This window comes from Terrapene carolina, unplaced genomic scaffold (assembly GCF_002925995.2).
Source record: "Terrapene carolina triunguis isolate 2854851 unplaced genomic scaffold, T_m_triunguis-2.0 Scaffold192, whole genome shotgun sequence".
NCBI lineage: Eukaryota > Metazoa > Chordata > Testudines > Emydidae > Terrapene > Terrapene triunguis.
The window spans coordinates 474002-500428 of NW_020664543.1; the positions used below are offsets into that span (position 1 = coordinate 474002).

Below are 26427 nucleotides of genomic sequence, written 5' to 3' on the forward strand. Positions count from 1 at the left end.
CAGGATCTGCAGCTGTGGGAAGCACATCTGGGCAGCAGTTTCAGATAAACAGGCAAATACAATAATTACTGAGTGCCACGATGTTCATCTCTTTGAACTTTTTTTTTCATGCATTTTTTGGTACTTGAAACAAAACAAATTTACCACTAGAGTGAAAAATTATGAGGGAAGAAGAGGAAAGTGCCCAAACAGGAAGTGCACTTTGCTCCTCCCAACCTGATGATGGCATTGCCTCCAGTCAGACCAAGTGATTTCAGTGTTGTCCTCTCCAGGGCAGCTTTCCCTGCTATCTGCAACAAGAACAGAGGCAGAGACTTAGGGCATGTACGTACCAGAGGAGGCAGCCAAGGAGACTTTGCCCAGAAACAAATGCATAGCAAGGTCAGCACTGTGCCATCTAGTGGCCAGCTCACAGGTACCCCTTCTGCAGGCGGAGCCAAAGCTTCCCACCACAACACCCACCTTCACAGCTCTTACCAAACTTACTAAAATGCTTTGTAGTATTAAGTGTTCTAGCTGCAAAGTTAACTAGACATACATGGCCATAGCTAAGGAGTTCTTTTCAGGGCCAGTTCCACCCCAGAGATGAGTTTAAAGGCAACACCTCTACACTCTGAAATCAGATTCCATCCATGTCCCTCCCCTCCCTGACCCACTCCCAGAATAAGAAGGATCTGTCCATAGAGTTCAGAAGGAGATGAAGGGGACAGCTGGGGAAGGCAGACTCCAAAATACTCTCTCTCAAAATATTAAACAAAAATAGTAATGCTTGAGAGATCAAAACATGGAGAAAAGAAAATATTTACTGAAGTGAAACCACTGTTGTGACTCTTGAACTTTAAGAGAAGTTGAAAAAAAACAAAACCCACAAACAGATCATTGAGAACATTTTATGGGCTCAGAGGCCTGAATGGCTCAGGGTTATGTTCCAACGGGGCTTTTTTTCCATACACACACATCAGGCTTTGAAAAGACCAAAGCTCTTCCACTTCCCCTCAAGAAAGCTGGGAGAGGGAACATTTTCCAGGCTGGAAAGCAGTGCTGGGTTTTCCTTATTTTCAGAAACAGAGAAAGGGACACAGTTGAGAAGAGTTTGCTGACTTACCTCATCTCGCATGTAAATACAGACTGGATAGAATTCACCGTGCTGCTCCACACACTCCCTGCAAGAAAAGGAAAAGGAAATACGGCTGTCTGTACAACAACTCAACCTCTCTGAAACCCTTGGAGTGGAACAGCACTAGGTAAGATCAGGGGGCCACTTTCTACTCTACCTACACCAGTGTAAATCCAGAATAACTCCACACCGTCAATCAGAGCAGAATTTGGCCTAACATTCAACTATTCCATCAAATGCAGATCCATGGAGGGTTTAAAAAAAGAAAGAAAAACTAATTCCTCATCTGGATTTTGAGATAAAGACAAAGGAATCAGAAACGTTGATTTTCTTTGTAACTTTGGGCAAGTCAATCTCCCCATCCACCAGTTCCCCATCTCTGAAACTGGCAACAATAATTTTTCATTCTCCCCACTCTTTGTTTCGCTTAGGGTATCTATTACAATTTAGATTGTATTCTCTTTGGAGCAGGGACCGTTTCTTACTATATATGTACAGCATCTAGCAGAAAGGAGTCACAAATAATAAATAATCTATGGAGGAAAGTGATGCAGTTGGGTCTTGGTACCAGACATATAACATGAACAATAGCATTATTTCATTCATTCTAGAGAGCAAGGACTTGAGGAGGCCATAGAGAAGGCAGCTGCAATAGCCAAGCTGTGAGATGAAGATATGGCTAAGAACTTCAGTGAGGCAGGGCATATACCAGCAATGTTGCAGAGCTGGTCACAGGCAGTTTGCAGGCAGAGGAGATGAGGGAAAATAGGGACTTTTTGAGTCAAGGAAGGAGCACAAGTTTTGGACAGCAGAGAAGCAGCCAGAGAAGGTGCTGTTTCTCCCCTTTCCCCAAAGAGAAGCACTTCTTTCTCAGGCCTGGTCTACACTTAAAATGTAGGTCAACATAACTACATCACTCATGGATGTGAAGAATCCACCCCACTGAGCACAACCCCCAGCATAGACGCAGCTAGATTGGTGGCAAAATGTTTCCATCACTCGGGGAAGTGATGTTCCTACAGTGACAGAAAATCCCCTTCAATCACTGTAGGCTGCATCTACACTACCGAATTATGCCAGCATAGCTACAGTTCTATAACTATGCCATGACAGTCCCTGTAGTGTAGACATGGCCTCAGATATTTAGATCTGAAGGGGCGATTTAATCTCAAATGTACTTCAAGACAGGGAAAGAAGATTGACAGGAAGGAGGCAGTAACGGGGTCCACAGGTTTGTATATTTGATAATCAGCACAAAAACAACAGTTATTTACCTTGCAGAAACTGGTTCTCTGAGACGTTTGTCCAGGTACTGCTAGTATGCATGTGTTTCATGTGTTCAAGGTCAGACTCTTTTGATCAGCAGTGTCTATGGGGGGCCATGCCCTGCATATCCTTGTGCTCCACGTCAATCTAAGAGCATATAGGGCAGAGCAGCCCCAACCAGTTCTCAGTTCCCTCACTAATTCAGAATCCCAGCAGAGAGAGACTCTGAAGGAGTGGGGATGGAGGGCAAGTCATGGGATCAATATGGATAAAACATCTCTAAGAACTAGTTACTGCTGCCAGATCTCCATTTGAAAAGGTTTGCTGGTATAGCTATAATGTCAAACCTTCCCAATGCAGACACATCTTATACTGGAAAGAGCATAGTTGCAAGTATTGTTTATACTAGTTCAGTGAGCAAAATAAGCTATATCTGCTCTGCAGATTTCTGGTATAGGAATGTTTCTTAGGCAAGCTGCAGTGATTGCCTGAGCAGTAGTTGAGTGTGATCCAATTCCTGATGAAGGGGTAGACTAGCTAACTAATGCAATACTGTAATGCATTGGGTAATCCAGGAGGATAATCTCAGAGGAGAGACTAGTTGGCTCTGCACAGTTTTTCCCAATTACACAAATAAACAGGAGGATTATCAAGTACTATAGCAGAGCACTGGGAAAAATTATGGTATGCAGTTTGCCTTCCTAGGTTCAAGTGGGGTTTGGAGAAGAAAACTGAGAAATTGATGGTTTGGGTTTAAATGACAATCCGACGCCACTTTAATGAGGAATTTAGGATGGGATCTCAACACTACTTTATCCCTGTGGACGAACTACTTTGTAAGGAGGACATGCCATTAATGCTTGGATCTCACCAGCCCTTCTGACTGATGTGATAGCTACCAGAAAGTCTGTTTTCAGGGTGAAATGGTGAAGAAAGCACTTTGATAAAGATTTGAAGGGGAGTGCCAGAAGGCCCACCAGAACTAAATATTAAGATCCCAGGATGTGGGAGATTCCTGAATGGGGGTGGGTAGGACAGGCATAAACCAGCCCTTTTATAACAATGGGATGAGAACACTACGAGTTTGAACAGGAAGGTGGCAAGTTGAAATGGCATCTAATTGGACCCTGACAGAGCTGACAGTGAAGCCCAATAGCTTAAAATGGAGTATGTAATCTAGAATGGGTTAGGACCTTGTTGTGAAGCCCAGATGGAAAAATCTCTGCAAAATCAGTCTACAGATCAAAGTAGAAGAGGGCTCCTGCTCAATATCAATATTTCTTGGACTTCTGTGGAATAGTCCCCGACTGTTGCGCTCAGCCAGCTAACTTTCAAGCAGTCAGGTGAAGAGACATGGGGTCTGGATGGAAAATTTGTCCCTGATTCTGGGAATGTAAGGATGGAAGATTGAGGCAAGAGATCTGCAGGGGTCTGGGAGCCAGTACTGTTTGGCCCAATAAAGAGCTATAAGTATCACTGTGGCAACAGCCTGGCTGATCTTCATTACGACGAGCGTATGAAAGGATGGGGGAAAAACCTCTAGAGAGGGATGATGGAAGCTAGTGTCACAATTCTGAATCTGAGTCAATGAATTTGTTTAGTTGCCTCAGGTCCAGGATAGGGCACATCCCCCCTTTTCTTTTGGGAGTAAGGAAGTAGCTGAAATAGAAACCCTTCTCTCTGAACTCCTGAGGTGGTGCTTCTCTGGCTCCTACTTGAAATAAAGAACCCACTTCTTCCTTCAATTATCTCACTGAGATAGGTCCCTAAGAGGGACGAGAGATAGAGAGGAGGCAAGAACTGGAATTCTATGGAGTGGTCTTGGCAATAATTTCCAGTAACCAATGCTCTGAAATAATCCCAGTTCGTGCCTGAGAAAAATGGGAAAGGTGTCAACTAAAAATGGCAAAGAGAAAGGCAAGCTGTGGTGGAACTGGTATACAGCTTTCAACATGAGCATCAAACCTGCTGTTTGGGAGCTGATGCAAGGTGGATGCTGGTAGAAGAAGAGGGGCTCTCTTATGTGAGAAGCAAGACTTCCTCTTAGAAGTGTAGCCATCATTTGGAAGTTCTGTCTGAACTGGCCCTAGAAACGAAATGGTTTACTGCTGGTAACAAGTGTATAGATACTCAGGGACCTCAGTCTGGTCCTTTAGGGTGTGTAATGACTAATCCACATGGGAACTGACAATATCTGGTCCTTCAAAGTGAAGATCTTTAATCGTAATTTGGATTTCTCTAGGAATCCCTGAGGACAAGTGCCTCCTATACTGAATCCCTGGTGACCATAGGGGGGTGTAGGTGTTTTTTTTAATCAAGGGAATCACTAGGGGAAAGTTGTTGGAAAAGGGAAACAGCTCGACTCTGAGAAAAAAGAAAAATATATTTGCTGTAGACGTGGTGCTGTGCTCTCCTTGGTAAGAGGGGAGGGTACTGGTGCCAGGGGCTTCTTAGGATTTCTCATTACTGGTGAAACCAGTACCTGTAACAATGGTACCAACGGCAGTGTCTGGAACTCTAAATCTGTAGCTAGTAATAGATAACGTGGCATCATTAGATTCTGGCATTATTGCCAGGTCCAGTACCATGGATATCAGTACTGTAGCCAAGAGGGAACTGTTGCTGGTTCCATTCTTTGGTACTGGGGTTGATTTGGCTTCAGTCAGCGCTGGAGGAGGCAAAAGGTCCACCACAATGGCCTGCGCTGAGTGATAAGGCTTGTGGGCCCAAGATTTAGAAGAGTCAGCAAGTTCATGATTCTTTCCTCCTGCTCTAGGGAAGAAGCATGGTGCTGAGTCATCCTTGATACTGTCCTCTACCTGCCCTGCCTTGAGGTGGTACCTGTCTTCGGTGCTCAGGTCTCCACTCGCAAACAGCTTGATTTGAGGGACTGAAGACAGCATGTCAAAGGAGTAGAAGTTTTCTTCTCAGGAGTAGCCAAAAGGAGCTTTGGGGTAGAAATCCTACTTACTGGGCCGCTGAAGGAATGGGATTTCTGAGAGAATAGTCCCTTTTTTGAATCAGCGGGCTGTCTTTCTGAATCCAATATGTCTCTTGCTCCAACAGAAAGAGTTTTAACAGGGCATCTCTGAAGTGGCAGGTTCTGTGGGAGAAGGACCAGCACACCAAACAATGGTCCAGAATACAGGCCTCACCCAAACAAAAAAAAGGCAACAGTTATGTTCATCCATGAAGGGACTAAGACCATTGAATGTAGGCAGGACTTGAAGCACAAGTTTTGAACTCAGCCATTTAGCACTAAGGCACTGATGCACTAAACTGAAGCAAATTAGTCAAAATTGACTAAAATAAAACAAGGAGCTGTCAAAGGCAGGAAAATGTTCCTACCTAACAGGTTCTGAAGAGAGGTTGCTGCATGGCAGCAGGTGGAAGCCATCAAACTCCATCTTGCTGCCATGGGCAGTAAGACCAAATTCACAGGTTATCCCAACCATTAGAGTTGAATTAATTCTAACTCTTCCTGGCAAAGATTTTTGTAGCTAGAGTTCCATTACTGAGAATGCTCTGGCCCCAGGACCAAGTAGTTTAAATGTAACTCTCTCCAGCTACTGTGTTCCTGTGACACACCGCTGTCTTGGAGATACATGAAGGGTAAGAGACTCGGAGGTAGCTGTGTCATAGTCTGTTAAAGGCTTTGATTTTGAGGCTCAGACCCTTTAATTCAGCTCTCAAATGACAGTGAAGTACATGTAATACAGATGTGATGTGTTCAAATCAGCCTTTGTAGTGTATGCTGGGTCCAGCCTCAGGCAGTGATTTACAATAACCTCACCTGGAGGTGAAGACAACGTAAGCCCCAAAGGAAAGCCCTCAGGCTAGAGGAGGAGGCACAGTTTCCTGATCAGACAAAGATGAAAGAAATCATTCCTCAGCACTGTGGCAATCTGTACATCTAGGAGGAAAGTCCAGCACAACCCCACAGTGCCACACTTCTTTCAACGTGTAAGCTGATTCTGTTGATCACAGGTGAAATCTAAGAAACTTCCAAATACCACGTGCCACCCCATCCCTACTAGAATCACTCTTCTCTTTCCTGAGCAGAGCTTGGGCCAACCATTCTTCATGTAACTGCAGATCTCTTCCAGGCATGGAATGACCAACAGTGTTGAAGGCCACAGAGAGATCCAGCAGTTTCAGCACAAAGGTTTGTTTCTCATCCAGGACCAGAGGGAAGCCATCCATCAGCGCCAGCAAGACTTTGTCCTGCAGCCTGGTCTGAAATCAGTGTCGGGGTCCAGGGTGACAGCAGAGGACATATGCTTCTGGAGCTTGGATGCCACCACCTTCCAGATAACCATGCCAGGAAAAGGGAAATTGGAGACTGGACAGTAATTGATGGGTGTGTGCATAGAGCTCCTAGAGTAAGATGTGAGCATGTTGCTGGTGCATATGGGGACTGAAGTTCCAGGATCTGGAAACAAGCTCTCTCCCTCTGCACAGAACTGACCAGATCATGGGTTAACACTGGAGAGAGACAATTTCAGTTTCGAGGAAAATTCAGTTGTGTGTTTCAGGCATTAATAGTAAAATAACAAAATATTAGAGTTCAGTATTTGGATTTGAAGCACCCCTTTCATCAAAAAGTCACTAGAGTTAGCTGAAAAGCACTTCAGCTCTCTGCATCCTCCCAGCAAGGCTTCGACATGGGGCAGGTTACAGTCAATCCCTTTAGCATTTCAGTGCAAGAGCTAGGGCTGTAAACTTTCTGTTCTCAGCCCTCAGATTATGAAAAGTGAGGGCTCTTCTGCCAAATCCTTCCTTATCCATCACCAAGAGCTAATAAATGATCCAAAATAGGGCTGCCATGGGTTCAACCCAGACTTATGGTCCAGCACTCAATTCCCCTCTGTGGGGAGGGAGAGTTGTATGCAGAGATCTGAAGGAATCCAAAGTTAATTTCCTCACTTAGAATCGTGTATAAAGCAGTTACTCTCAAGCATACTTCTCTCAAGGACACTGGGTGACCAAGGGCCAGTACTGACAGGTAAGCTCAAGCCTGAAGGTCCCAGAAAAACAGGTCTGTTTCAGGAGACTGCAATCAAGAAGTCACATGGGACAGGGAAACAGGAATCAAGCAAAGAACAGTAGCTGGGCCCTGCTCACACTCCACCCACGCTGCAAAGCTCCACCCAACCCCTTGAGGAGCCCAATGTTTCTGCTGAAGGGAGGGGATAGTGAGATAGCAGTGAGATAGTTACCAAGGCTGCTATGAACATTCCCACTGCTAGGTATCTGAGTTAGCACAGGTCCCCCTTTCATAGATGTTGTCTCAGGCAGCCTTCTAGGCTTTCAAGATACAGTCAGTCTCTTGGTTTTCCTTGTCCCTCTCTGGCCAGTCTTTTAGAAACTCTTTCAGCAGGTCCTTCTCCAATGCTCTGTGGGGGTTTCCCCACGGCTCCATCTTTGGCCCTTTTTTCTTCTCACTTTACACCCTATCTGTAGATGATCTGATCAGCTTACATGGCTTCGTCTACCTGCCACATTCTGATGACTCGCAAACTCTCTCCCCTCCATCATTAAACTGTCTCCTTCTATCCAATCCTGCATATCAACCTCTCAACACCACCTCTTAGATGTCCTCTTATCTGAAACTGAACATGGGCAAAATCTTACTTTTTATCTTCCCGCAAACCCTTCTCTATTCTCCTTTTTCTTCGCTGTTACTATCATCCTCCACAGGTCTGCAACTTGGGGGCAACCTTTCATTCCTCCCACCTCCCTTACCCAACACATACAGCCCGTTCCAAGCCCTGCCACTTCTTCCCTCCAGGGTTCATTCTTCTCTCTCCATTCCCATAGTCAAATCTTTCATTCAGGCTCTCACTATATCCCTCCTTAATTACTACAATAGCCTCCATTCTGGCCTCCCAAACATACATATCACTTCACTTTCAGTCTATACTAAATCCTGCCACTGAACCTATCTTGTCATGGTTCACATTGCCCCGTCCCCTCCACTTCACCAATGCTCCATACTTCTTTCATCCGTCAGATTTTCACACAATCTTTTCCATGTCTTCTTCTGCACAGCCCCCTATGCCTGGTACGACCTCCCCAAGCTCATCCACAAGTGCCTAGCCAGTCCACATTTAAGTACAGCTTAAAGACTGTAACAAGGCACTGGTAGCAGGGACACGTGTCACAATTCTTGGGCCCTTAAGAGCAGGCATTCTGGGACCCTACACCATTGTTGTGCCACCTCCGGAAGGGACCATCTAACATCCCTGCTATAAAGGGAAAAGACTGCCAACCCAAGAGAGGCTAGGGAAAGGACCCCCAGTCCCTAGGAAGCAAGTTGTGGACAACCTGCAGCAAGGGCCAAAGGACTATCAAGACCAGGGAGGATAGCAGTGTATGATTTGTGTTTTGAAAGGGCAGACTAAAATGGAGAACTGGCCAGAGGCCTCATCATTCAAACTCCAAATTCCTTAACTACCAGGAGAAATGACAGACTACCAGCTGGAAGAGGGGGAAACTGAGGCATGGTGGCACCCCATCAAAAAGACCTAGTTTATAGTGAACAAGTTTGACTTGTTATTCCCCTTCCCCTGACCTCTGTCTACTTGTTTGTTCTTAGATTGTGAGCTCCTTGGATCAAAGCACATTCTTTTTATAGTGGGTACTACCGCAAATAAACAACAGCACAGGGTCAGAGTGACAGAATGTTCTTCACAAACATCAGGGCAACAAACACTGTTTAAGTCAAAGAATTTACAGAAACAGATGAAGCTGCCAGATGGGCAGGAGTGGAAGAGAGAATAGGGACAGCACCCCCTAATCCTGCTGCCAGAGGTGGGGTGTGCAGGACCGTGTGCCTCAATCCAGTCTCTGTAGGGCAGACACAAATCAAAGATCCAAGAGATTTGTTTTTGTGTAACTGCTGGAAGCCAGAAGGCTCCTCCTCCAGCGGCTGCTAATCCATTACGTGCATTCACTGAGGCAAGCAGACACATCAAACACACTGCTATTTCTTTGATGTGCTGTTCTTCAGAAGGGGAAAGCAGGCAGATTAGATTCCCTCATGTAGTAATCTGACAGGACCTGTAAACATCTTGTGCAAGGAGTGCAGCACACTGAGAGGAGGAGCAGCCTGCAATAGCTTCCAGACTTTCTTCAGACTCAATTAGCAGAGATGGACACTGGAGAACCGAGGGAAATTCCAGTGGATTTAGAATACTTCTCCTTATGCACTTCAGGCAGCAGAGCTCTCCAGGAAAACATCTCCAAAGGGAAAGCCCAAGGAAGGATGCAGCAAAAGCAAACAAATGGAGAACTAACTTATGGCTACCAGGACTCATGCAGACGTAGCCATAACTCAGTCAGTGACTTCAGCCAGGAGACCATCAGTCCAAATGTTACATGACCAAGTTACATATGGCATCATTGCTGCTTCCTGCATTTAATGAAAAGTCCATCCAAACAGCTGATCTCACCTCCCAGAAGGCAGGAAATCCCACCTGTGTCTGATGGAGTGAAGTTAATAATTCTTAACACTTCTGTAGCACTTTACATCTTCAAAGAGCTGTGTGTACATTAACTATTAAGTTGGTGTTACAATAATAACCCACAGCAAATGAGACCACTCCATGAAACCAAATCACACAAGAAAGAGCTCACATTTCTAACTGAGGAAACACGAGCTGATGTGTGAGCAAGCTGTAGAGAGATTATTTATCACTGCACACAGATGGCTTCCCCACTAGACAGCAGGTATTTCCTCCGTTAAAAGAGGGACTTCCTTATAACATTATTGACACCCCTGGGTCTTAGCTCCTTAGCACCAGATTGAAACACTCCCGGCTCTATGGGGGGTGGGGTGTTTAAATCCTTGAGGGCAGTGGCAGTGAGACAGGACATGTGTCCAGCCCCTTCCTGTCTCATATTCCATTCCCTCCGATCATTCTAGTCAGTTCTGACTGACTGCACTGAGGTGGAGCTCTCAAAGACACAGGCAGATCCAAATATGATCAACATGTGATCAAAAGAAATAGTCCTTAAAAAAAACAAAACTAAGAGAAAAACATCTCAAAGAGATAATCCTCCAGACTTTGATAGGAGGTGAGTAGAGCAATCAGAGTCCTCCAAGAGCATAATCCCAAAAGCAAACAAGAAGTTTTCTCTTCTCTAATGATATCACATGGGCACGATCATTACTCCTGGAAAGTAAGAAGCATGAGGGATGGCCAAAAAGACAAGTGAATAAAGCTGTAACAAGTGACATTGCTAAGGACAATACCAACAGCATGAACAGAGAGGGTTTAGGGAGCTGACTGTTTTATAGAAGAGGACTATAAATACCTCACGATAAGAAGGCTCAACATTCAAGCCTGAAGATGAACCAACAATTAAAGAAAATATTTAAAATGTGACCAACTGAAAATGAGATATCCCAAAAGAAAAACTTGCTTGGGGTTAAGAGAGTTCAGCCACCACCTACTCTGGAACTACTACAAAACAGGATTCCCTCCTGCATGCCAATCCAAGCAATGCTGCTTTGGTAAATGCGTAGAAAGGAGACCATATCCCAGCATTGAGTATGTACAGGATGAAAACACATCTGAGGCAGGCAGTGGTGGCCACCTCACCTCAGACTGAGTGAGCCTTGCCATGACTATTCCTTGATACGACCATGTAGACACAGTCCTCTTACTGACAGCACTGCCCAGTGAACTGATGTCAAAAAACAAGAACTTGGTTTGTCCTTTTATTTGATCCAAGTAGAACCCAAGTATTTTTTGACACAGAGCATGCGGGGAAGGGCCTCACTGCAACAGGGCATCTAGAGGCAGAAAGAATGTTGGCAAGAGAACAACTGGATGAGCACGTGGCACCACCTTAATGTTCTAAAACATGGTATAAGGTGGCTCAGTAGCTGAAGAAACTTCCTCGCATGCTCTGTGTCAAAAAATACTTGGGTTCTACTTGGATCAAATAAAAGGACAAACCAAGCTGAAGCTGCTACGACCAGGACAGCCCCACTCCTCATAGTGGTTCCAACTGAGCTTTCATAAGCTTCCTCAGGACCACATTAATTTCTCACAGTGGAATTCCTAAAGTATCAAAGCCTGGAGGAATCTGATAATAGTCTACCTTCAACCAGTCCACAATAGGACAAAATAGATGCAGTATGGACAGACCCAGGCAGGTGATAGTTATCAAGCACTTTTATGCAGGGCTCCCCTTTGGGCTTGAGTACACCACACTGCCAGCCTTTTCCACTTAGAATTGTAGGGAACATTTTCAGAAGTGTCTAGGGGCCCATATCCCACCGAAAGTCAATGGGACTTAAAGCACCTAAGACACTTAGATGCTTCTGAAAATTTTACCCATAAGTCCTTCTGATAACTGACTTCTCAGAGGTTAAGAGGGCACAAGCCACCTGCTCAAGTATCCCACACCTACAGATGTTTATCCTGAAGGAGCCAAACACTCAGGGACAGGGCTTCCGGGTTGGGATAGAGAAAAGTGTCCTGGTTCTCAATGATAATCGGAGGCCAGACTACAACCCTGATTGGGTCAGCATTGACCATTTGCTACAGTACTGAGAAACCCACCGATACAGAAAATTGTTGTTTAAAATTCACTGAACCTCAGTCTCTCCTAAGATTTGTCAAGACCTTGGCTACCAGAGAGACTAGTGGAAAGTCCACAGAGGAGTCTCCTTCCACAATGCTAGTATGATCTTTACTCTGTGCCAGGAGATGAAGACTGGTAGCTCCTTGTTCAAGTGAGTAGGAAGAGATTGGCTTCTGGTGTCCATCAATTGGAAGATCTAGTCTGCCACTTCTTGATCCAGAAGGCTAACATGGATCAGGTGCAGTCCACCTACAGTCTTATTCACTTCCCTGCCAGGTACCTGGCTGTAAGGAATCTTTTGTACATATCCATATAGGTTCCAGTGCCTCTTTGCTGGTTTATGTAAGATAAGGAGACCTAATTATCTGTTTGAACCAGAACCACACTTCTTAGGTCTCCAAAGGTCCTTGATGCAGACAGGACCATCCTCGTCTCCAGAACATTTATGTGCCACTACCGTTCCTGGAGGGACTAAATTCCCATGGTGTGAAGTCCACATCCATGAATTCTTCTGTTACATACATCTGTGGTCACAATATGAACAGGTGGTGTTTGGAAGTCCACTCCTAATTATGGATAGTCCCTACACTGTGACAAGGGCAGAAAGTCCTGGGGGGGAGAGGAGGGGGAGAAGAGAGGAGGTCACCAGGGCCGGCTCCAGGCACCAGCCCACCAAGCGTGTGCTTGGGGCGGCGCGTGGAGGGGGGCGGTGCGGCGGGGCGCTCCGGCCCGAGACCGGGGCCCCGGCCGGGCTCGCCGCCCTGCTCCCGGCGCTCTGGCCGCCGGGGGCTCGCCGCCCTGCTCCCGGCGCTCTGGCCGCCGGGGAGAGCGGAGAGCCCCGGCCGGGCTCTCCGCCCTCCCCCTGGCGCTCCGGCCGGTCGGGGACTGTGGGCCCGCGGCGCGCCGGACCGTCCGCCACTGCCGGCCCGCGGCCGGGCTCGGCGCCCTCCCCTGCCACAATGGGAGGGGGAAGGGGTGTGCGCGGCGGCCGGTGGCTTTTTTGCGTAGGGCAGCAAAAAAGCCAGAGCCGGCCCTGGAGGTCACCCATTACCAGGATGATGCAAGAGTCTCTGTGATACTAGAATGTACGGAGGGGGAAATTTAAACTCAGGAAGGCTTGGTGTGACACTACTGGAAGGGAATCTGGCTCAAGCTTTACCCAGGTATCTGCCCTTACAATTTAAAAACAAAAACCAAAGTTCTACAGGAGTTCTCCCAGTCTCTCATGAAGGCGCTAAGACCCAGAAGTGAGAATCCTACACGTATGTTATCTTTAGAACGGATATTTTGGGTTACTAGAGCCATTCAATTTGCAATAGTTTAAATCTTAACAATAATGCTTCCCCAGTCACCAGCATGCCAGTTTTCTTGACCTTCTGAGAAAGGTCCTCGGGCAGCTGTTTTAGTATCAAACATCATTGTTTTCTTTTCTCCTTAGTCTGAATTGCCTTAGAGGAACTGTTTTTGGACTGTGCATTCAGCCAACCCAAACAACTTTCTTCCCATGTATCAAACAAGGGAGAGACCTAAAAAGCAACGATTACTTCCCCTCAGAACCTGTGCCAAAGGCAAGCTCTTCAGGACTAGTGTGTGCTATGCAGTTTCTTGGGCCCTAGCAAGGAGAGCGTATTCCAATGGTAGAAGAGAAATCAGCAAGCTTCAGCTTTTCATCAGCCCCCAACCACTGGCTGGCAAAGGATTGTTACTGCCCTCTAACACTCCCAGACGTGATGCAAAGTTCTGCTCTGAAAAATTACATTGAGCACTGTCTCCGCAGCCCAAGGCCAGCCTGCCTGAGCCACAGAATGTACTACTCTCGGTTCATAACCACATCTGCTCATAGGGGACACTTTATCCTCCATTTGCAGCTTCAGTAAATATACTAATTCAGTAACTCAGTCCATGCCAGGAATTGCCTCAACTTCCACACGTCTGAACTCCTCAATTGATCCCACTATCAAAGGGACTTTAAAAGCAATAAGACCAAAAGTATTCGGGAAACCTAGATACAAGCTCCTCCAGCACCCAGCTCTGAGGAATGGGGGGAAGGAGAGGAGCTTCCTTCCCCCCGGTCCCCAACTCCTTAGATCACATTCCTGTAGAGATCTTATGCATCAGTTATCACATGAAATTAAAAACCCTAATCATACACGGTTGACATGGACTGAGACATTCATCTGCATGCTATTACCCATAAGATTCTTCCAAGTGACCTTTTATTTCCTAGAAGTCCTAGTGTCAGAGCTCTGGGAGCCTTTGGAGGGTTTGGCATGATACTGAATCACTTACTTTTTTAGATGGGTATTTAAATTGTTTCAGTACTCAAATCAGTTTCCAGTTACACAACATTGCAGCATAGCATCTGCATCATGGTGCAAGAGCTTCAAATGCAACAGAAACTCTCCCATCAAGTTAGAAAAAGTCCAGAGCACCAGCCAGAAAGTGGGAACTGAGCAAATGAAAGAATAAAATAGGCAGACAAGGCCAGAAGAGACACCACATTAGCAACAGGTAAATCCTGCTAAAAAACGGTGAAGCTGAAATCCTCCATACTACTCCTGGCAGAATTTGTAGAACTTGCCTCAGCTTCAAGAGGCTCAGCCTTCCAAAGCCACAAACAACAACAACAAAATCAAAGAGAAGAATTGTCTTTGGAGCAGAGTTTATTAGTTTGACATTTTAAAAAAATGCTGCTATTGTTCTTGAGTCAACTAAAGACAGAAGGAATCACTGAATGTAGATTGCAGCAAGTGGAAGCAAACTACAGAAACTTTTTAATCCTTACAAATATTTATGAAGTTCTTTCTAGCTAGAGCAAGACAGCAAGAGCAGGCATGAAACCCTTCTCTTTAAACAAGACCTAGTCAATGGTTTGAAAATGCCACTTTAGCCTGTACTTGAGGGCTCCAGGCTTCCCCAAAGTGTTCAGAGGAAATCAGCAGTTTGTTCAAGAAAGAACCCCAATTGTCAGAACACATGGAACTGCCAGAGCAGACACACCAGTGGTCAATCTAGTCCAGCCCCCACCTCTGGCAGTAGCAAATACTTCAATGCAAGTCCCCATAATGGACACATACAGTAGCAGGTCCATAGGGAAGTTTATTCCCAGCCTCAGGGAGGAGTTAGTGGTTGCTTTATACTCTGAAGCAAGAAGTTACATTCCCTTTTTTATCCTGGCCTATCTATGACTCAATGTAATTTAATCAGACATGAACAGAATGTAAGAGAGTGGGGAGCACAATAAAAATACATATAATTTCTAGAAATCTCCAAGTGTCTTTTGACAATGTCCAAAAGTAGTAGCTGTCCATCCTTTTTCAGCTGGCTGTTGGAAGTGTCCCTGGAAACAAGCCCTTTCCCTTCTACATGCCTCATTGCTCACCTGGTTTGTGTAAAATGGCTGAGAAGTTCCCACAGTGTCTGGCCAGAGCGAAAGGTGTCCTGTAACCGGGACCCACTGTCCAACTGCAATGCAATCTGAACCTAGAGAGGAAAATCCACTGAATTAGATTAAGGACAGGGAGGAAATTCAATTTCTTCACAATTTTTTTTTTAAAGGTACTTCATCTCTAGGACCTCCTATCCAAGCAGGGTGACCAGACAGCAAGTGTGAAAAATCGGGACAGGGGGTGGGGAGGTAATAGGAGCCTATATAAGAAAAAGACCCAAAAATCGGGACTGTCCCTATAAAATCGGGACATCTGGTCACCCTATATCCAAGGCTGAATCAAGCATCTTACAAACATTAAGGAATTAAACTTCACAAGCCCCAGGAAGTACATGTCAACATCATTTCCAATTTACAGTTAGTGAGAAAAAAGGAGAGGCAAGATGACTTGCCCAAGATCATATAGAGTGAGTCAATGGCAGAGCTGTGACTAGAATCTTGGAGTCCTGACTTCTAGTCCTGTGTTTTATTTATGTTCCTGACTGGCAGCCATCAGGATCATTCTGAACTTCAAAACATGAATTCCAAAGAAGTGACTTGAGAATACAGTGATACCATCTCAGAGTCTGTTTTGGTTCCAGGGTCTCTCCCCAGAAACAAGACAGTAATGTACAGTTTGTAACTCCCACCCCAAATGTAATACTGGGGGAAGTGGGGGGGAAAGAATGCCTAAAATAGCTATCCCTATGAGCAGAAATGAGTTATGAATGATACTGTGATTCTATGAAGAGGTGGCCACAAGGATGGAATTCTCGATGTTTGCAACGCTCCCACAAGAGCAGCAGAAAGCAGTCTGAAGATGCATGGAGGCTGGGGCACACTTAAGGGTTGTTTTAAAAGCGAATTTTTAGAAACTGTAGTGTGAATAGAAATATTTAACTTTTTTTAAATCCCATGTAAATATCTTTTATTGGGGATTGTTGGGATTTAAACCTTTTCCTGTATTGCTGGAAACCTAATACAACCATCTGATTTTAATTAATAATATCCTCCAAGTGAAACTAACCACTCTGCTTTCAGTCCCCCAGCCAACAGAACACAGTTAGTTTTGATTCTTTCCATTTGAATAGTCTCAGATGGGTCCATTCTTTTAATGTGACACTGACATGACCTGACCTGTACAGTGTCCCCAGACTGCACAGATACAGTGCATGGTGCTGTCAGATTTTTATTCAGGGGCACACAAGCTAAATTTCCACACACTCATGCATGGGCAGACACAATAAAACTTGACTGATCATCGTGGTCCAAATCCTCCTCTCCTATAGTGAAAGCCTTAAGAGGAGATCATTTGCAAAGGAACTCCACTAGAAAATCCTTGAGAAGAATCCCCTACATCTTCCCATTGAGGGCCACAGTTTGCTTCCTGGAAAAGCTGCCCCAAAACCTGGCTGATTCTAGAGCTATTCATGCAAAGGCTCTGTTCCCCTGCAGCAATGGTGGCTCCCAGCAGTCCCCTGGGTTCCTGCGAGTATAGTTCTAATGGAGCCACGTTAGGAGCGATTCCTTCTAGCCATGGCTTCCCCTAGGTCCCTTGGGACACATTAAATCTTTTTGTTGATTTTTGTTAATAACTTCTGAAGTCCCTCCTGCCCCTGCCCACTTAACCCTGCACTGAGCAGACGCTGGACTGCACAGGATCCAGGGAAAAGAGAGTACCACAGAGGCACCCAAACCCCAATCACAGAGGGCTGAGATCTATCTGTGGAGGACCCTCAACAGGCAGATTTCAGCGGGCTGATTTGGGGTAATGACTGTGAGCCAGGACATAGAAAGATTTCCAAAGCCAAAGATAGCATTCCTATAGTTTGTTTCATGGGAAGACAGTTTCTAAGCACAAGTCTGGAAGGATAATTATTTATAATAAACAATATTTTGTCTCTAGTGCCTCTTCTCTGAGGTTCTCAAAGTGCTTTATAAAGAAGAGGTCAATATTACCATCCTCATTTTACAGATAGACAAACTCAGGCCCAGAGATGTTAAGTGATTTGCCCAAAGCCTCAGAGAGAGTAGGTAGCAGAACGAGAATTAGAACCCAAATCTCCAGACTCCTAGTTCTCTGCACTATACCTGCACCAAAGTATAACATGCAGATTAACTCAAAAGAAACACTACCGCGTTCCCAGATATCTATTCAATCCACAACTAAACAAACAAGGCTGCATTTTCAAACGGTCTTGGAAATCAAGAGCCTTCTGTACAGGTGGCAACCTCCACAACCTTCTGGTGCGGGCACAGACTGAGCATCAGTTTGGGGAATGGGCTTCCCTCAGGCACAACAAACAGCAATAGAGCACATCCACACTTGGGACCATGGAAGTACAACACACATCACTTCAATCCACTCTTCTAGCATTAGAATGGGTTACCTAAGGAGGTGGTGGAATCTCCTTCCTTAGAGGTTTTTAAGTTCAGGCTTGACAAAGCCCTGGCTGGGATGATTTAGCTGGGAATTGGTCCTGCTTTGAGCAGGGGGTTGGACTAGATGACCTCCTGAGGTCCCTTCCAACCCTGATATTCTATGAGTCTTATTCAAGTCCTTGAAGGCCTGACCAGCCATGACCGAAGTGAAAGAAAGCCCTAAGTCCAGAAGAAAGACTATATGTGTAACATGCAACTACTTAAAGCGTCCCAACTAGCTAACTATACTACACTACAAATTAAGGATGTTTGGGTCAAAACCTCAAGAAATTGCTCTGGGCACAGAAATAAGGTCTTTAACACCTGCAGAGGGCTATAGAAAGGAAGGAGCAGAGGCAGTTGTGGCTGCATAGCCCTTTTATATTTTCTGTTCAGAACATTCAGTGCATGAAGGGTGACCATGCAACTCCAACAGGCATTGCTTTATAAAAAGCTTTTCACACCTATGAGACATCTCCAACAAGTATGACTATGCAGAGGCCAACTTGAAATTCCTGATAATTCCAAGGGAAAAATCTAAGAGGAAAAACAGTTTTTCCATCACAGAGCAGCCCAAGCTATTTCCACATTTAACGCTTCTTCCTACTGGACCTTGCTCACTATCCCCCAAAATCTGGTATCTTTATAGCAGTATTCTATGAACTAACTCCTGCTGAATTAAAGTAGCTTATGATCACTGGTTCCAAGCTTCCCTTTTGTTCAGTTCCCCCCTACCAGTAAGTAGCAGATTGAGACAGGAAGAGGGGTTGGTTGCCTCTGGTTGTAGTCACCACGTTTTGGATGGCAAGTGGCCTTCTAACATAGGTAGCTCATTGATGATGCACCTTTTTGGCTGCATTGGTACCGAGAATCCCCCATAGGGCAGTATCCCATGATTTCTAGTGAACCATAGTTTTCACCAGCCCATAAAACCAAAATTACCCAAGGATTCAGAGAACGTGAACAACCTCAAAAGGTCATAAGCACAGAACATCAACAAATGCTTTCTTCCTATATATCTAGGTTTTGATATGGACCTTCCACCATAGTGCCTGAGCAGCTTGACGGAGACAGAGACAAGAGAGTCAAGCCAAATATTTTAGCATATTTTCCTTTTCAAAAGAGGGTTAAAAAAAGGAGACACTATGAAGTGTAGCAATCTACAACAAATTCCTTTGTGGAGTATGTTTGCTATCTACCTCAGGTCCTGCCCTTGTAGTACTGCTAAGAAACAGGAACCTTTCTGCACAGAAGAAACAGTGAACATTATCAGCCACTACATGGTAGCTAAGTAGTTTCATCCCATCACTAACACAGTCTCCTATTTTCTTCTTTGCCGGAGACCAGCCTTAGATTATCCTCAGCTACAGATGTGTGCTGACAGCTGACATCACCATGCTACAAGAATCCTGCCCAGAAATTCAAACTGGCAATTACATCAGTTTTTGGGCAACAGTTCAAAGCCAAAAATGTCACGAAAGTCATATTCAGTCAATTAAAAACTCTTTTAAAAAATCCCAGGCTGCATATAAAATACTACAGAGAACAATGTCAATTAGTTGCTAAGTTTACAAATGTGCATAAAAGATGGATGGTTGTATCACTAAGTTAGCTCTTTGTAATAGTGCCTTCCTTCCCCATCCACATCACAAAGGAATCTGGAGGGCACTGCTCTGCAGATATGTTCTAGAGGGGTCAAGGGTCCTTACAAACAAAGGCTGATGATAAATCCCAGACCAATTACCAATCTACTTCCCAGACAGCCAATTTGCTGAACAAATCAGTGATTTATCAAATCCAGGATCCAGTCTCTAGAATTGACTACCCCAGTGCCAAATGTGTCAGGGGAAACCACATCTCCTCAAGTTCACAAACCTCCACATCGGCCCCAGCCACCTATACCATGGGGCCCACACAGTGGGAATTCATCCCCAAGCCTGTGGAAATCAGCCCACACCATTAAGCACAAGATTGGATTGCCTCCATTTCAGCACATAATTACTAATGTCGATTCTGCTCATGAATTTATCCAGTTTTCTTGGCCAACTATGTATTGTACAATGTATTTTCTTGTACTGGTTTTATACCATTAAATTCCATACCTTGTTGTTCTTGCATTATGGGATGGCAACTCAGTTTACCTGCCACACTTCAAGATCTTAAAAACAAGAGTCTTTAGAATAGTAACTGTCTTTTTTTAATTACTTGTCTGTACAATGACCAGCCTCAAAAAGGCCTGATCCCTCTAGCCTGTACTATAATATTATAAATAAATAATATCTTAAGTCTCCTCTAGCCCAATGTTTCTCAAACTGGGGTCCACTGTCCCCGAGGGTCCCCAAGGGTACTCCAGGGGATCCATGGCCCCGCTGCTCAACTCCTCCCCCTAGCTCCTGAAGGTTACTGAAGCCAAACCGGGAGATTTTAGGTGCTAAAAGTTCGGCAGCATAGCGGGTTTAAGGCAGGCTCCCTGCCTGCCCTGGCTCTCTGCCGCTCCTGGAAGCGGCCCGCTCATCCCTGTAGCCCCTGGATGGGGGAGGGGGGCAAGTGGGTCTCTGCGAGCTGCCCCCACCCCGAGCGCCAACTCTGCAGTTCCTATTGGCCGGGAACTGCGACCAATGGGAGCTGTGGGGGTAGTGCCTGCAGGCAGGGGCAGCACGCGGAGACCCCCGCGCCCCCCCTGCCTAGGAGTCACTGCCAGAGAGATGTGCCGGTCACTTTCAGGAGCCACCCGAGGTAAGCGCCGCCTGGCCGGAGCCCACACCCCTCACCCCCTCCTGCACCCAAACTCCTTCCCAAAGCCTGCACCCCTTCCTGCACCCACCCCCCTACCCCAGCCTGGTGAAAGTGAGTGACACAGGGAGGGGGGATGGAGTGAGTGGGAGGAGGGTTTGGGGGTCCCCAAAAAAATTTAAATCAAAATGGGGATCTTCAGTCTGCTAAAGTTTGAGAATCGCTGCTCTAGCTCATTTCTTTTCCAGGGCAAGTCCTAGTGGTCATAACTTCTTTCACATGTAACCCCTTCCCCTTGGCCCCTAAAACTTAATTGCCCTTCATTTCAACCTCAACATTTTCTTTAAGACAAGGCAACTTAAACAGGATATATACTCCAGGTGAGGTCTTCACTCCACAGACCTTCCAACTGCACCACGCCCCATCCCTCTCCCCAAGAGAGGGCAAGTAGGTGCCTTTACAGCAGTTTGTAGTTAAAAATTACAGCATATGGTGTCCACCTGGATCTATTAAATGGTAAGTCATATGAGGCCAGACGACCACAAACTTCCTTCTTCCACAAAGTGAAAAGTAAAGTCACTGAAGCAATGCATGAAATGGGGAGGGGGGGGGGGGTCATGCAGAGAAGTGTTGATGTATGATAACATCCCCAAGTCCAACACAGCCAGCTAGAGCAAAGGCTCACAAACTTTTTCACAATGTGGACCACAAGCCTATACAGACAATCACTCATGGATATCTGCCTTCCATTATCAGGCCTCACCTGCCTTTCTGTTTGAATCATATAACATTACTCCAACTTCAGCAAATGCCTATGCAGAAATATAACATTAGGGATAGTAGTCTTCCAACACAATTTAGCCGGTGAAAATAAAAAGAAACCAGCATCATGTGTTCTGTCACAAAGTTTGAGAACCTCTGTGTTAGACAAAATATTCATAGTGATCACAGTGACAATTTATATTTCCAGACTCCACTTAAGCAAGATCACACACTATCCATTTCTAATAATAAAAAACAGGGTAATTCCCTATTTATTGTTTTAAATAATTTACTGCAAATAAGCATTTAGCTGCTACAGCAGCAATACTTCACAAATCTTTAATATAAACATAAAGAGAATAAAAGTGGCCACGGGAGTTATTCCAGCATTTTAAAAATTAGGGCTGTCGCTTAATTGCAGTTAACTCACACGATTAATTGTGATTATTTTTTTTAATCACTTAATTTTTTTTAGCTAATCGCAGTTTTAATCACAGTTAAACAATACCAATTGAAATTTATTAAATATTTTGGATGTTTTTCTACATTTTCAAATATATTGATTTCAATGTCAACACAGAATATAAGGTGTACAGTGTTATAAATATCTGCACTGTAAACATTAAAATAGTATTTTTCAATTCACTTAATACAAGTACTGTAATGCAATCTCTTTATCATAAAAGTTGAACTTACAAATGTAGAATTATGCACAAAAAAACTGCATTCGAAAATAAAACAATGTCAAACTTTAGAGCCTATAAGTCCACTCAGTCCTACTTCTCGTTCAGCCAATCACTCAGACAAACAAGTTTGTTTACATGTGCAGGAGATAATGCTGCCCGCTTCTTGTTTACAATGTCACCTGAAAGTGAGAACAGGCGTCCGCACAGCACTGTTGTAGCTGGCGTTGCAAGCTATTTACCTGCCAGAAGCGCTAAAGATTCATATATCCCTTCATGCTTCAAACACCATTCCAGAGGACATGCATTCATGCTGATGATGGGTTCTGCTCAATAACCATCCAAAGCAGTGCAGACCAACGCATGTTCATTTTCATCATCTGAGTCAGATGCCACCAGCAGAAGTCTGATTTTCTTTTTTGGTGGTTTGAGTTCTGTAGTTTCTGCATCAAAATGTTTCTCTTTTAAGACTTCTGAAAGCATGCTTCACATCTCGTCCCTCTCAGATTTTGGAAGGCACTTCAGATTCTTAAACCTTGGGTTGAGTGCTGTAGCAATCTTTAGAATCTCACATTAACACCTTCTTTGCATTGTGTCAAATCTGCAGTGAAAGTGTTCTTAAAACAAACCACATGCTGGGTCATCATCCAAGACTGCTATAACATGAAATATATGGCAGAATGCAAGTAAAATACAGAGCAGGAGACATACAATTCTCCCCCAAGGAGTTCAATCACAAATATAATTAATACATTGTTTTTTTAACGACCGTCATCATCAGCATGAAGCATGTCCTCCGGAATAGTGGCCAAAGCATGAAGGGGCATATGAATGTTTACCATATCTGGCACATAAATATCTTGCAACGCCAGCTACAACAGTGCCATGCAAATGCCTGTTCTCACTTTCGGGTGACATTGTAAACAAGAAGCGGGCAGCATTGTCTCCTGCACATGTAAATAAACTTGTTTGTCTGAGCGACTGACTGAACAAGAAGTAGGACTGAGTGGACTTGTAGGCTCTAAAGTTTGATATTTATTTAAAAAAAAAAATTTTAAAAATATAAAGTGAGCACTGTACACTTTGTATTGTGTTGAAAATGAAATCAATATATTGAAAAAGTGGAAAACAGCCAAAAATATGTAAGTATTCTATTACTGTTTAACAGAGCATTTTTGTAATCACACGATTAATTGCGATCAATTTTCGTAATTGCTTGACAGCCCTACAAATTATATAAACAGGGGCTATTTGACCCACTGCTGAACACAGCCACCTTTGAGATAAAATTCGGAAGTTGTCTGAGTGCACAGTAAAACAACACTAAAAAACAACGCAGAATAAAAAGTGAAAGAGAATCCTGTAACGATTTGAGATTGCAGGCGCAATTTAGGGTGGCAGAATGTAATTCCTGAAACAAAAATTAGGTCAGGAAAATGGCCTCAATTTCTGGACAAAATGATCTGGAATCTTTAATGATTATAGGTGATCAGAACCTTAGTTTTGTATCTCACCTAAAAAATCCTCCCACCTCCCCAACAGCATGTCCTACCATAAGGCTGGGACACTGGTTTAACACTGATTGTAAATGGGGAATGTCAACTATTGAATCACCAACACTACCTCCTGCAGCACCTGAGCATTCTTGGGTGGTTTCCAATCCAAGTAGTGGCCAAACCTGACCATGCTCATTAGTTGTATGCAGTGTTGTTGTAGCCATGTTGGTCCCAGGATATTAGAGAGACAAAGTGGGTGAGGTAGTATCTTTTATGGGACCAAATTCTGTTGGTGAGAGAGACAAGCTTTTGAGCTTAAACAGTGCAACCGGGTTCAAAAAGAACTAGATACATTCATGAAGGATATGTCCATCAATGGACATTTGCCAGGATGGGCAGGGATGCAAAACCATGCTCTGAAGTGTCCCTAGCCACAGTTTGCCAGAGGCTGGGAATGGACAACAGGAGATGGATCACTTGACGATTCCCTGTTCTATTCATTCTCTCTGAAGCACCTGGCATTGGCCACTACGGGAGACAGGATACTAGGCTGGATGAACCTTTAGCCTGACCCAGTATGGCCGTTCTTATGTTCAATAAAATATTACCTCACCCACCTTGTCTCTCATGCTCATTTGATCTGACTAGATCAAACCCAGTATGGCTGCAAACTAAATAAACGTAGGTCATGTTGTGAAATTGACATACTCTGTTTTCAGTTCCCACTCTGTTACGAGAGATTGGCACCACCTCCAGCTTGGCATTGTTGGGCAATTTGGCAAATCTCCACTGCAGAGAAAGATCTAGCACAGACCTCTGAAACCTGCAAAAGAAACAAGCCCAAGAAGGAGATCAGGTAAAACCACATGCTGCCCCTCAGTTCTCTACAGAGATTTCTAGCCATACACTGTCTGGAGCAGGAAAAGAACTCTGCACTGCTCTACACGTTGATGAAGTGCCATGGGTTGGAGTCTATGGTGAAAAGCTGTCATTTTAGTAAGTGAACCCACCAAAAATAATTCCGCATACTGAAAGTGTGCAGACTGGCCGTGGAGGTCATAGACAAGGGGTCGGCAACCTTTCAGAAGTGGTGTGCCAAGTCTTCATTTATTCACTCTAATTTAAGGTTTCGCATGCCAGTAATACATTAACATTTTTAGAAAGTCTTTTCTATAAGTCTATAATATATAAGTAAACTATTGTTGTATGTAAAGTAAAGAAGGTTTTTAAAATGTTTAAGATGCTTAAAATGCAGAGCCCCCCGGACCGGTGGCCAGGACCTGGGCAGTGTGAGTGCCACTGAAAATCAGCACGCATGCCATAGGTTGCGTACCCCTGTCATAGACTTTGCAAGGACTCAAGGTTCTCATCTCTTCTCCCAAGACTATAAGGAAGAGGTAGAATACAAGTGAATAGACCAGGCAACACATGGGGTAGAAAGTAATAGGAATGGTGGAATTACCACCTTTATGGAGATCTGGAGGTGGGGGTCTGGGGGTTCAGAATATAAACATCCATTTTGAAGTTTTTGAACAAAGCAGTACATCAGCCCTATAAGCATCTTTACAGCAGGGCAGAGCCTGAAACACATTGTGTATGTGCTCCCATAACACCAGCTTGGATAAACTAACAAAACATAAAAGCACCCAAGGCAAGTTTGCCTGCTGTTCCAGGGCCTCCTCCCTCTCAATCTCAAAGCTCAGCCACTGACAGACATGCACCTTCTGATGTGTCATTAGGGTTGGAGCCCACAGAAAGAAGGTTCTAGGCTTTCCCTGTGGAGCTGCCACCTCTCCCGTTAGCATAGCAACTGACTGGCACATCACCAGCTAGCTCACTGTTGATATCACTCGTATAGTGAATGGAATAAACAGAACTCTATCCCCTATCTTTGGAGGGGGGCCATTTCAATCCAATTGCACAGCAGTGACACTCAAGTCTCCCATCCACAACATTCAGTGGGAGTCTGCAAGCAGCTCTGAGGCCTGCCCAGGCAATAAGAGGATGTGTCCAAACCAGCCAAGACTCACTTCAAATCATACTCGTTGGCATTGAAGTTCTGCATCCCACAAACTTCCTCTAGAATCTGCAGAGAACAGAAGGGAGGTTAGCAGGGGCTGGGCGCTACAGAGCCCTTATCTGGGCTGGGCACCGCAGACCCGCCCCTGTTACTCCAGTTCGCTGGGCCCTATAGCCACAGGCGGGCCCAGGAGCTCGCAGCGCAGCCGGGCGCCGCAAGGGAGAGGCCCGGGGCTGCCCGTAGCGGGGGAAGGGGCGGCGGGGGGAGGGCTGCTCACAGCGGGTTTACTTCCAGGGGCCGATCTCAGGGGGTCTCCCCCAGGCCCGCCCGCCCCGGCCAGGACCAACCTGGAGCAGAGTGGTGCCGGGGCCCACCCGCACCGTGACCCGCCGCCCATTCGGGGCCAGCACCGAGACCGCGAAGCCCCCCCCGCCGGCGGCCGCCGCCATCTTCCCTCTGCCAGGCCCGCCCTCTCAGCGCCAGTGCCACGCCCCCTCGAACCAGACCGCGCCGCGATGGGCGGGGCCTATGCACGGACCGCCCCCGTGCTGGGAGCCCCGCGAGTCTTGGCGCCAACGCCCGGCTCCGTGGCCCCTCCCTCACCGCCGTGCCTGAGCTGGCGCCAACATTCACAGCACAGTACGCATGCGCTAAGCTCCTCCCCCTCAACTCCTCATCCCTGCAGCGCTTGGTGCGCCCCGCTGCTCCTGCCCCTCCCCTCACTCCCCTCCTCCTGCACCTCCAGCCCCTCCCCTCCCACAGCTCCCCTCCTCCTGCACCCCCCAGCCCCCATCTGCACCTCCTGCCCCTCCCCTCACTCCCCTCCTCCTGTACCCCCTGCCCCCCATAGCTCCCCTCCTCCTGCACCCCCCAGCCCCCATCTGCACCTCCAGCCCCTCCCCTCC

The 26427-nt window shown here is 45.5% G+C and overlaps 1 protein-coding gene across 1 annotated transcript in view; it reads right to left on the bottom strand.

Moving 5' to 3' along the window:
• Positions 1–25977, bottom strand: part of ASPSCR1 (ASPSCR1 tether for SLC2A4, UBX domain containing) — an 80239-nt gene extending 54262 nt beyond the window's left edge. Inside the window, exons 1-6 of the mRNA XM_026654398.2 lie at positions 25870–25977; positions 25533–25588; positions 24211–24325; positions 15363–15463; positions 1106–1163; positions 217–290 (exon numbers count right to left, since the gene is read on the bottom strand). Of these exons, the coding sequence (XP_026510183.1) occupies positions 217–290; positions 1106–1163; positions 15363–15463; positions 24211–24325; positions 25533–25588; positions 25870–25971 (506 nt within the window). The 5' untranslated portion in view covers positions 25972–25977. The remainder of the gene's footprint in view (positions 1–216; positions 291–1105; positions 1164–15362; positions 15464–24210; positions 24326–25532; positions 25589–25869) is intronic.
• Between the last annotated feature and the right edge of the window lie 450 nt (positions 25978–26427).